Source organism: Lates calcarifer, linkage group LG4 (assembly GCF_001640805.2).
Source record: "Lates calcarifer isolate ASB-BC8 linkage group LG4, TLL_Latcal_v3, whole genome shotgun sequence".
NCBI classification, from domain to species: domain Eukaryota; kingdom Metazoa; phylum Chordata; class Actinopteri; family Centropomidae; genus Lates; species Lates calcarifer.
The window spans coordinates 9,773,962-9,787,240 of NC_066836.1; the positions used below are offsets into that span (position 1 = coordinate 9,773,962).

The 13,279-nt window shown below is 38.9% G+C and overlaps 1 protein-coding gene across 1 annotated transcript in view; it reads left to right on the forward strand.

The window, feature by feature from the left end:
- pth1r (parathyroid hormone 1 receptor) overlaps window positions 1-13,279 on the forward strand; it is a 46,403-nt gene that overhangs the window by 24,271 nt on the left and 8,853 nt on the right. The window contains exons 3-6 of the mRNA XM_018676333.2: window positions 3,797-3,907; window positions 4,145-4,263; window positions 8,402-8,496; window positions 10,229-10,415. Coding sequence (XP_018531849.1) covers window positions 3,797-3,907; window positions 4,145-4,263; window positions 8,402-8,496; window positions 10,229-10,415 — 512 coding nt within the window. The remainder of the gene's footprint in view (window positions 1-3,796; window positions 3,908-4,144; window positions 4,264-8,401; window positions 8,497-10,228; window positions 10,416-13,279) is intronic.

A 13,279-nucleotide genomic window follows, 5' to 3' on the forward strand; every position in this document is an offset into this window, starting at 1 on the left:
CAGACAGATGAGAAGATGGATATCACTCTCATATCTGTATGGTACATATAAAACAGAGAATTTCAATAATCAATCATTTAAGTGATTCATCAATAATCTCTTCAAATGTCTCTATTGTCTTTCACTTCCGAAATCTATTTATCAAAAAATATTGACAAGTAACAGTCTGCTCTAGCCCTAATGCAGTGCACTATATACATTTTCATGGGCATATAGGGGACAAGGCATACTAATGAACATCAGCATAAAAACATGTAAACATGCCAGATTGTAGTCCCTAGGCAGGTGCCTGCACATCAGTGAGGATGTATCAGGAATATCTGACAGGGATTCTGTGCTGTTTTGAGGGTTCGTAAGCACACAAGAGCTGACCTGCATACTTGATGTTGTTGGCAGTAGAGCCTGGCTGATGCTGGATTTTCAAGGCAGGGAGTAAAAAGTTCTGATATCGATTTATACAGTATATGTCCCTCAAGAATCTTTTTCTGTATTAAGCTCTGTAAAGAAAGGTTTTGATATTGGCACATATCAGACAAAATACACACCGATACGGAGATATCTGGGATATGCCCATATTGGCCAATAAATCGGTCGGGCTGTGGCTGGCACACACCGGACGTGATTCATCCTGCATGTGGTGGCTGCTGTCTGACCTCTTTTGGAAGGTTGCACATGTCTGTTCGATCACATAACACTTGAAGGAATTAGAATAAACATATTACCTTAATAAAGGAAAATAGTGTGTTCCCGGTGTGGTTGTACTATATGCGTGGATAGGCACATATGTGCTCATTTAACATGCTTGATTTAGTTTTTTTTTTTTTTTTTTTTAACTTAATAGCAGATGATTTGCATCGACTTTACTTCATTTGAACTTGATTTGAACTTAAGAGGCTCATCTGGTTGTTTGTTTGTAATTATGCAATGTGGAAATCATTTAAAATCTGGGTAGTGGTTTTGCTGTGATGTAGAGTAAAATTATGGAGTTTGTCAAGATTTGAGATAAAGTTCAAGGAAAGCATTTCTTGTGATTTCTGGTGACCCGTGTAAGCGTTTTCCTTGAAGTGGCCATTAGGATTTGGACAGAATTCACTTGTGCAATTTATTTCTTTCACGTATTCTTTTTTTTTTTTTTTTTTTGTATTGTGGTGTAACCTTGATTCTGTGGGTTGAGGTAAACTCAACTTTTTTTTAGGACTTTGGCTTTACATCTGTGTTTGTCTTGCCTGTGTCCTGCCTGACCACCCCCAGAGTCTTTTTTTTTTTTTTTTTGGCACTATAAACCCGTGGTTTTCTGAACTATTATAGGAGATGTGGAGTGATGACTATTTTAAAACTCTAGCAGTGTGAAGTGTAAGATTTGTTCAGAGTAATGAATCAATCGTGCAATTCTGGGTTCACCGAAATAGATTGAGTTCCGTGTGAGGCTGAAACTTTTGGGTTGGTCGTGTTTCAGCATTTTATCTATTTGTTTTTATTTCTCATTTGTGCTTTAAATACACAAAAGTGTCCATTACATGGCTGAGACAAGGTTTTCATTGAGGGAAACACTGAGGTTTGCCTGGAGAGGACAGTGGAGGGATGTGGGTTCAATGCCCCAGACCTTGCAGTGTGAAAATAGCTCAGCCTTCAAGCTTGTGGTCTGGGTGTAGAATAACATCAGCAATCATTATAAAAGGTTGCATGTATCAGGAGAAAGTGCAATATGTGTTTTGACATCTGCAGGTCAGAATCAAATGAGTTGGGGGGGAAAGAAAACCTTATTAAAAACCCCAGTGACATCACTAATACCAAAGTCCCCCGTAGTCACGTTTATATTTAAATCGTGGTCAAAAAATTTACAGGAAATTATATATGTGTGTGTTTGGTGTTTAATTTAAGCCTGTTAGTAGGTGGTCCTATGGTAATAAAAGCTATGGCAAAAGTGAACAGCAATTCTACTTTTACTCCCAGGATGTGTGGTCAGGATTTTCAAAAACTAAATGCTATTTTTCTCCCACTAGAGATCTGTAGGAATCAGTCAGCTCCGCTCAGTCTGCTCTTTAATTTTGTGCTCCAAGTGACAGGCAAATAAAAAGCATGTCGTCATTGCTTCAGATGTTTCTTTCTAAGTTTGATTACAGGAATGAGAAAATAATGGATCTACTGCAAAGAGAGGATAGTTTTAGTTTTATCCTTAGCTACTTATTAGTGGTCAAAGTGGGGCAGATGTTTTCAATAATGCAACATAAATGCCAAGCCATAAGGATGGCTCTTGCCAGGAATCTGTGGGGAATGGGGACTTCGCTCCCACTATCAGAAGGCTGAGGTCCACGGTTTTGCTGACAATTAAGGGGGCTCTGTGTTCCCAAGCAGGATTTCTCCCCCCCGTCCTTTGAACCTGCAGCTCTTTGTCAGAACCAAGTATAGATGAATTATAACAAAGTCTCATGTGGTGCATTCCTCACTGAGAATAGATGACAGCGTTTTTGTGATGTTCAGAAAAAGCACACGGTCAGCAATCTCACAGGAATCTCAAGGAGGTGAAGAAAATACCAAGAGATTCAGGTTGTAGCGATTCCTCTGCTTTTCACGTTCTAGATATTCTCCACTGCAGCCTCGGAAAACTTTGAACTTTAATTGAAAATTCCTCAGAGTTTCATTTGACCAGCCAATTCTGTGACTGAAACAAAAGGTGTGAAGTGTAATTACAGGATCTTATAATAGCTGATTTCTTTACATTGGTTCAACTGGAAATGATTATTCATTAAGAAATGCTCATCTGACAAGAGATTAAATATTCTAGAGGATATAATTCAGTTGTATTATTATTATTAGTAATAATAATATATTAATATTAATGTTAATATTATGTTGTTTATTAAATTCCTAATAACTAAACTAATAGTTTAAAGCTGAAACAATTAACCAACAATTTGATTATTTGATAAAATGAAATTTAAATTGAAACAAATTTGATAACTGATCAGTTGTTACAGTTGTTCAAACAAGCAAAATGGCAAATATTGCATTGCTCCAGCTTCTCAAATGTTAATATTTGCTGTTTTCTGTGTTTTATATTATTTTAAATTGAATTTCTTAGGTATTTGGACTGTCAGGCAAAACAAGATATTTAAAGAACATGAAATGAGCATTTTTTTTCTCTACTATGGTTTGACATTTCCAAAAATGCATCCCTAACTAAGTTGAATTTGATGCAGGCCAAGAACAACCTTATGATACAAACAGGAAAATCAGCTGCATAATATAGCACTTGTATCTTGCAGTAATAGGCCGTTTAGGATACTACAATGCAGCCAGTGTTGCGGGGAATATTTTAAATGACATCCGCACCAAGACCAATTCCATGCAACATAAAAACAGTATGATGTTATCAACAATGTAGCAGTTATGGAAAATCAACTGCTTCTAACAAACAGGCTGTAATGAGCATATGAGAATAAATGAACAACTTGTTATCAGCATTCTGGGAATTGCATGATTGTAAGTCTTAATTATATTATAGTAGATAGTGGAGTGGACAAGTATGTATGCTCCCAGGGTATCCCTTGCTTTCCAGAGAAAAGGTCTAATTTACAGTCAGATTTAACACAGATTACAAGGTTGCTCTGTTGTGCTTATTTACATATATGTAAAGTTCATGCTTCTGGCCTAGTTTTTAAAGGACAAGAGAATTCTTTTAAACATACTGTACTGCTGCTCTTGTAAATGCCTATAGCCATATAATGCTGGAGTCAAGGCAGAAAAATCCTCTATGGCTCTGTTTTTAAAAGTCAGCTCTGCTTTGTCTCCGCAGACGGTTTCTGCTCACCGGAATGGGACGGCATTGTTTGTTGGCCGGAAGGGCCCCCGGGAAAGCTTGTGTCCACTGCCTGTCCAGACTATATCCATGACTTCAACCATCAAGGTAAATCTGGCCCTGGATACAGTCAGCAGTTGAAAACACTGAAGCTCATTTTCAGTTGGTGAAGGAGCACCAGGGCTCAGATGGTCCTGGATACTGTCATAACTTAGGCTCTTTCTGAAACCTCTTTCACAATTTATACAATTATGCAAGAAGTAATTAAAAACGAGCTGAGGATGAGTAATTGACTGTGCTGGCAAACTCTGTTATTAAAAATAGACTTTTCTGCTTGATGTCTAGGACTAGCATACCGCCGGTGTGACAACAATGGAACATGGGAGCTGGCTACGGTCAACAAGACATGGGCCAATTATCACGAATGTGCAAAATTTCTCAACAAAAACCAAACCAATGAAAAGGTGAGGTCGGTCTCATTTCCATTTACACGCTCACTGACACGGTTATAGTGCTGTCCTCCACAATAATTAAGTTAATAGCTGCTGTGAATGCATCGCCAGAGTAAATTGTCACACTTTCGATATTACAGCCTTTAGGCCACTATTGCACCATTTTACCCTGCAATTACAATCCCACTGAAATGTGTAACACATTTTCGACTTGCCTTCTCAGCAATGTACAGTGTGAATGTACTTTAATCATATTTAATGAAATGCTGAGATGATGACACAATGGCAATGTAGCTGCTTTTTGATGATATGAAGCTGCAATTAGCCACATCCCTTCAAATGTAAACTGAAAATAGTTACATTTGTCTTAATTGCAAATTGTAAAACTTGCCAGAAAGCAGTCCATTGAGTGAAAATTGAGAACTAACCAATCACGACTAAATCTAGAAATCCAGTTTCCAGTCACTACTCCTTTTCATCACCCATGTCAACGTTACATGACCAAAAGTACCAGGACACCCAACCATTATTTTCAAGTGTGATTAATATGCCTTTCTAACCGCCTCCACTCTTCCTGGAAGGCATTTTACAAAAATTTTTGGAAACTGGCTGCAGGGATTTGCTGCCATTCAGCCACAAGAACATCTCTGAGGACTGAGGTCGGGCATGGATGATTGGTGATAAGACCTGGCTCACAGTTGGTGGTCCAGTTCATCCCAGGTGTCATCAAAGTGTTTGATAGGATTGAGGTGAAGGCTCTGTTCAGGGGAAGTTTTTTACCACTCATGGCAGAAAGCCATTTCTTTGTGGTTCTTTGATCACAGGGGGCATACTTATAACGAAACAGAAAAGGCTGATCACAAACTGTGGTCAAAAAGGAGGAAGTGCACTGTCGTCACTGTAATATCACCGTATGCTGCGGAGCAGAATAAATACAAATGCATGCTGTCTGACATATGATGTCTGTTTTATGTTTCCTCTCCATTCTTTTACAGTCTGAGGCTTGAATTATTGTCATTTACTGTTGCTATCATTGGAGAAAACAACATAACATCAACAATTTTCTTACTTAAATCAAATAGTGCATTTAACTTAACTAGTTAAGTAATCCCAGCATGCTCTGAGTCTGTGTTAAAATTGTGTTCTGAATGGTGATTGTATTAAAATCTGTATGAGAGGGAGGACGATGTTGATGGTTTGCCACCAAAATAGCGCACTTACTCGTGAGATCTGAGCTCTTGCCTCAGTGAACATCCACCATGCTGCAGTGTATTAGGTGCATTTTATTTCAAATTAAACAGCACTTGTTTTCTTTGGCACAGAATATTAAGTTCATGTGATGTATCCTCATTGAGTTCTTGTCAACTTTATTAAGGCTGACTACACTAAGATGCATTAAGTGTAGTGTATTATAAATCTCAAGTAATGCCCACTTGTTTTGGCAGAACATATTAAGTTAATGTGACTCATAGTTTTTGGAGTTGACAGCTTGATCAAATTTGACTACACTGAGATACATTAAGAGCTCACATCTTTAAAAAGTACAGCTTACTCAAACAACACGTGTTCATTCTAAAAACATAATAATTTCACTGAAGGTGACAGTTAAGCTCTTTTACTCACTTTTCCCAAGGTACTCGGTTTCCTTTTTTTTTTTTTTTTCCGATACAGTGGTTGTACCTTTCACACAATTTGCTACACAAGCTCATCACAGCTTAAATACAGTGGCATCACTGTGGAAACACATAATGATCAGTATCCAGCCACTTCCCCACTCTGACACCCATCACGCCCTTAGTATTGTGATACCTCTAACCCCTGTATTTGTCATCTTTGTCATCTTCCTAACACCATACACCACCTAAATGTATTCATGAGGCGTACCCATCTGTAACATAAAATCTAAACACGTGAGAGTCAAACCTTGGATGATCATAAATACCATGAGCACTGACCTCACCATTGCACCATGGCACATGTTGGGCAAATTGTTTTGTAAACCAAACACCACATGCCTTTTACTACCACCATCCCCATGTGACTGACAAAGGTAGATGTGACTGCAGTCGCACTTCCTGTGTTTCTCTATCATTGCGTGGAGGTGGGAGGATGTCAGAGCACAACACTGGCCGTGAATAGGACTACTGGGTATTGTAAGAAGGGTGTGGAACAGCTAGAACCTGGCTGTAAATGGAAAAATAGCATGTACTCGTCCATTGTTGTGTGTATGTGAACAAGTTTTTCTTGTATAAATAATTATACCTGCCTTTTTTTTATTGTAATCCAGAAACATTTTAATATTCTCTCATATTAAACACTCAAAAAGTCTTTCAATGGATGACGTGTGTTGTTGAGTTCCTGTTGTTACTAGTGGGAACAATTAATCCTGCCCTTTGCCAATGATTAGGGGGCATAGAGTAATAGAGTAATCAGTCATTCACTGATAAAAACAATTCAAAGCTCACTCAGGAAGTTTAGCAGATGGCTGTGAAGGCTGTCATGCTTTGATATTTTCTCCCTTTTGCCATCAAACGATACAAATATCAGCTGTCCCTCATACATTTTCTTTCCCCTCTGCTTGAATGCAGTGTGGAGGATGTGGGTATAACCTCATCGTGGTACCCTTCAATTTCTCTCTGACTTCAGATGTTTATGTCGATGGGTTCCCAACGGAGCGGTTGCAGCAGTTAATGACAAATACATACGCACAAATGAAAGCCCCACACAGCACAACTGCCATACCACGGACCACCACCGCCACAACTTAAGACACCCGTTTCTCTGGCACAGGATCCTGACGCTAAATGATAACAGCAGTGGAGTATCTGGTTACATCACATGGGGCTGTTGGCCCCCGTCAGCAGCGTTGACTCACAGAGGGTCTGGTTAGTGGCTCTCCTTACATTGTCCTCTGGCTGCCAGCTCACTGCTGGAAGATCAAACTGCCCCACCCGGCCTTCCTCAGCTCCATCACCCATGTCAAATGCTGTTTTCGTCAGTAACTTCTAGGTACTTGAGACATTTCTGTCACCAGGTGGCAATGCATTTTCAAATGCAGTGAGGTTAATGCATTCTGAAGCAATGTTTTGAGGGGAAAAAATACCAATATGGTGTGAATGTTTGTGAACTTTTGTCTTTATCTGTGTATTTGTCCTATGTGAAAACATGCTATATTATAAAGCTCAAAGAATAAACTGCATTTTGATGATATTTTTGATGATATGTAATATCGATTTAATCAAGTCTTATACCATCTAACATGAAATATGCCAACTGAATTGTCTACATCACTAAAACTAAACAGAATCCTGCCAATATACATGTGATTTTCTAGCAACTGTTTTTTCTTTTTTCCATGAAAAAAATGGTACTGATACAGTATACTGACTGAATTTTGTCATTTCTTTGGTGTAGCTGAGCCCTGACCCTTATCCATTATACATGAGTCTACAAGTAAAGGCTGTTATGTACAGTAAATATAATAAGTATGTGTTTTTCCAGTTTGGTGCTCACGGCGGACCTATTATGTAGTATTACAAGCCTAAAGTCCTAAATTGCCAAACCGCTATAGGCATTAGAATAGAACTGTACGAAGTGTATAAAGACTATATATACACAGTAGTACATTACATATGTTTTTTTCTGTGTAAATCACAGGTATTTGTGATTTGTTTGCAGTTATGTTTGGAGTGCATTTTTGCCTTTATTGCAGTGGCAATAGACATACAGATAGGAAATGTGGGGGTGGAGTGACAGGGATATGACACTAAACACGAGGTGAAATGGTAAACATTGTGGTAATGTGGTGTGCACTCTAACCATTAGGCTATCGGCGTGCTCCAGCTAGACATTTTCACAGTATTCTGTTGACATTTTACCGTATATATTTCCTGTATCGCACATGTCCTGCTTACTGATGATTTATTGTTTTTCTAAATACAAATCAAGTGTTGTTGGCCTGGTTATTTATTCAATTTTTTTTCTATATTGGTGGCTAAAAAGACAACGTAATGAGATGTAACGGCAGTAATTTGACCAAAACCTCAAGTACTACAGTAAAGGGAGGATATGCTGTTGTCCTCTCATTCTTAATGTCTCCCTCCATTTTGCTGCCTTGTTGACATTCAACCAATTTCACCTCTTCCAACAGGAGGTCTTTCACCGCCTCTATCTCATCTATACGGTGGGGTACTCCATTTCTCTGGGATCACTCATGGTGGCTGTCGTTATCTTGGGATATTTCCGGTGAGTCAATGCTGCCGCTGGGATCGTTCAATCAATCCTTTCAACCCCAAACATCCCTGAGAGACAGGTTTAGACGCACAGGGTCAGAAATTAAGGTGAGAGCAATTGAGGAAGGGAATGGGAAGTCTAAATGTTTAATGGAGTGATGGCAAGATGAATACCGATTTCCTACAATGCCATTTTATCAGTTGCAAACATTTCACAATGAGGCTTTATCACGAAATCATGCAAGTGGTGCTTCACTGCATGATCATGCAATGCATTATATTTTGTGTCACAGCAACAACACAAAGCATACGGACTGTATCAGAAATGACCTGTGACTTTGACTTTTAACAGACTCTGATATGTGTACCTTTGTGGAGGAGTGTGCCTTCAGGCTTGCAGTAATGCATGTCTCATTGTCTGACATTTAGGTTCTTTGTTATTTTCATACTGATTTCAAGTTTCATTGATAAACTACCAAAGCTTGGATATTGATTTACTGACTCCACCAAGCTTAGAAAGATTACAGCTCTCAAGAGACAAATTGTGTGCTTCTCTCCCTTTTTTCCCCACTGGAACATATAAAGTAGATAAATAAGTTGTTTAAAAATGAGAAGAATTGAGTGCAAATACTCAGATACAAGGGATGTTTTCTTCACAGCTGATGAATTCAGGGCAGATTTGTCATTATTTGCTTATTTTGTTGAGCATGGGGAGTATCAGGAATCGATGTGAAGGCACTGTTTACCAATCTTCCCACCAGCGTGACTTACTGTACAGGCAGGCAGTCAGAAGGCTTTAGGAACGCTCCCAACTGGCACCAGGAAATCTATGGGCCAAATGAGTTTAATAAGTTATCCCAGGGGCCCATCTGACATTCTGGCTCTGTGCTCCGGAGCGCTCCAGCCATGCCTCCCCCCCCCAACTTCAACATGTCAGCTTTTAGACAGGAGAGCTCTTAAATGTTTTCTAGGGACAGAAAAGGGATATTTCACATTAGCAGCCATGTTCAGAATTTTTCACCAGGGAAATGTGAGCTAGATTAGATTTCGCCCACTACTCCTAAATCAATAGTTTTCTGAGGGTAGCTTGTCATATATTCAGCTCATTAATGAGGCGTTTATAATGAATACAGTGGGACCATTTTAGTATTCAGTAACTGTTTAAGACCTTATGATTGTTTCATGAGACTTCAGAAATTTTCTAGTTTAATTTGGCTTTTGGAATGTATTAAAACACTAGTGAATATTCAGTAAATATTATCAGACTCCCTTTACTTGGTTACTGTGTAATGACGTAACCTTTGAGGCTATTGATCCAGCAACTTGATGCTAATACTGGAGCTCGACTTCATAAGCCCACTCCACAGTAAACTCTCAGACAGGATGTTTTGAGAGAATTTTTTGACAGATAAACTCGTGCTGCTCTAGAAGGAAATTTGCATGCTTTTCTCAACACATGCTTGCAATTTTGTTTTTACAGCTCACTTTGAGCCGAGCATTTCAATATTTGTGCGTTTTCAAGCCCCTAAATCTCAAGAATGTGTTATAGTCAGCGTGGAATTCAGCTGGCTCTAATTAGGATGAGTATTGTTTGTGTGTGTGTGTGTGTGTGTGTGTGAGAAAATACTTGCACACTTACATGAAGGTGTGCCAGCCCACACGTGTACACACACACACACACACACACACACAATTTTCAGGAGACTTCTCTTTTGACCTTGCATCTCTGTTTGTTTTCTCCCTAGACGATTACACTGCACCAGGAACTACATCCACATGCACCTATTTGTGTCCTACATGCTGAGAGCTATAAGTATTTTTGTGAAAGACATTGTGCTCTACTCTGGAGCATCCTTAGAGAGCATGGAAAGAGTCACTGTGGAAGACCTCAAGTCCATCACAGAGGCTCCACCAGCCAACAAAACACAGTTTGTAAGTACACCAACACAGCGAAAACACACCTACAGTATGGATGGGGTCGACATAACACGCTCTGTCCTTGGAGAAATAATTGAATTTCTCAGCGTATATGCTATAACATAGAACAAGACTATGATTGTGGCACATAATACACAGTATAACTATTACAGGATATTTTTCAGACAAATTTACTGTAAGAATAATCAGTGTTTGATTGCTCCACATTCACAGATAATTTGATTTGTAGTGTAGTTGGGCATTTAACATTTTGCTTCCAGAGAGGAAGTGGTATTTTGCAAAGTCTCACCTGCTTTTCCAGTGCTGGAGCAAATAAACTGTACTGTTTGTCACCATGCCAAACTTTTTACTAGGGCCAGTACTTGGCTTTCCCTTTCAGAGTCAAGTTTAAAAAATGGGTGAAGCCTGGGTACTTTTCATGCATGCTTTAATATGCAAACAAACAATTTGTGCAATATATATTTTGTGGACACTTTTATCCCCTGGCTCTCCAAACTGAGTTACACTGTACATGACAGGAGGAAGGCACATACTGTACATGTATGTGCTTTTGCATATTGTATACTGCAATGTATGTAAAGATTTGGCAAACCAATGAAAACTTTATCCAACACTGTAGATATCTATTTACACACATTTATATCTATATCTGTATATGTGTATCATATGAAACCAGATTATTTCAGTGATTATAGTGAAGACAGGTGGTGACACAGTAGCAGTAGTGGTTATCACTGTCACCTCACAGCAGTGGGTTTGAGTCTTTTGCTTGGCTGGGGCCTCTCTCTCCATCTATGTGCCTATGTGTCATCCCTGTGATGGACTAGTGACCTGTTCAGGGTGCACCCCGCCTCTTGTCCAGTGTCCACTCAAGGATAAGTGGTGGAGCTAATGGATGGATGGATAGATAGTGTGGACAGTATTTGGTGCTAAAATGAGGTTTCCATTACTCACATCCTGTTTTCGCTTTTCATTTCATTTGGTGACTTTGGCTGCATATACATCATAATTTGATGTGTATGATTCCACACCTATTCTTGGGAATTACACACCACATGGTTTGTAACAAAGCTTCTGTGGAGTGTGCTCAATAATCAGCAGCTTTATGAATATATGTTATTCCTGATTGGAGAAAACATAATGTTTATAGGAACAAAAATGTTCAGTTACAGACCTTTGTCTCCATTAAAGGTGTGAAACTAAGATTAAAAAGCTGCCCCATGGCAAAACTCCTGCTGTAGCTGAACAATGCTTGTTACAATACAAACTGATGAGAAAAGATATTTGTGACAAATACAAGACTAGTAATCAGTACAGGGACAGAGGGGTGCTGAATTTTAATAATCATGGCATGACAATACAGCAGCAACAGCTAAGGCTGAATAACAATGTGGAGGTTGGCTTTAACTGGAGCTGAATCGATGGCTGACTCAATCATTACGGGCTGCTGAGACTTCCACACTGTGGTATTGACAGGATATCAATACCAGAGCACATAATACTTACCGGATTATTATGAACCTCTGTTCAAACACAAATAAACTACAATAAGATAAAATGTCACTGTCAATCTTTTATATTAATGGCACAGTTCTAGGATACTCATTTTGAAACTGGACATTTATTTTTTCTCACCAACTTGTGAGATGTGTTACACTACTTTCCGATACAAGCCAGCGGGGCCTTGGGGAAATTCACATGGTCCAAAAACCAATTAAAACACAAAAGCTTTAACACAAAAGCTGCAGCTCACTGTTGTGACACCTGCAGTTTTCCAATAATCTCTGCCCGAATCCTGAGTGTAAGGTATTGTCCGAACTATCATTACATAGACACTGTGTAGAAGGCTTTTCTACTTTTACTACTACTACTACTACCTGCCAGCTGAACAAATGTTAAACATTTTAACTGCAAAACTAGATGTTATACAAAGAAAGAGTTAAACTACTTTCAGTTTCACGTCTAAAAATCAAAGTGGTCGTGCTTACAATAAACCCAGATTAAAGGTTTGATGTGTAGATAATGAATCGAGACACTGTGCCAGAGAGAAATAACAGGCTATGAATAACACAGATGTGTGAATTTCAGTGTACTGGATTAGACGGCCAGGACAACCAAGAAGCTTGTTTTATATTCTCAAAGCACATGTTGTCCATTCCTTATACTGTATGTCCTTGCTTTTTGTGTGGCATAGCTGCTCTAGATACACTGTGAAATAGATTAAATGTAAACATAACCTGAAGTGCTTTTTTTCCCTCTCTCTTAAATGTCACAGCCTTTACATTTAATAAAAAGTATTCTAAAAGCAGCCGAGTATCTCTAGGAACCACAGTGACACTGGATGATTCTGTAGTACACAGCCCATCCAATATGTCCACACTGCCATTTATTGCCAATAAAAGATGGACAGTTTGTTGTCTATGCAGCGAGGTGAAAAGTCAAGATAGTGAGGTCAGGGTAATGATAATGACAAAAGGTGAGTTCCCTGTCTTAGAACAACAATAAATGTTGGATTTTAACAGTGATTAACAACTTCTGAATCAGCTGCCACTGTCTGATCTGATGGATTACGTTGTATTTCAGGTTACATCGTCGTGTATGTATTCAGTAATCTGCAGTGGCATATTGCAGTACAGATTACTGAATACATACTCCGCTTCCAACACTTGGTGTTCACTCGCAGCTGTTTAATGATGTGTGACTGCAGTGTAAATGTTATGGTGTTTTGTGTTGGACTCTTTAAGTTTTGCTTGGCTCCATTGGACTGTATAACCAACAGCTGCGCTCCCTGCAAAATACTGTAAATCAGAATCAATCAAATTAATAACACAAGTGGAAGATTAGAAGAAGTATCTTTC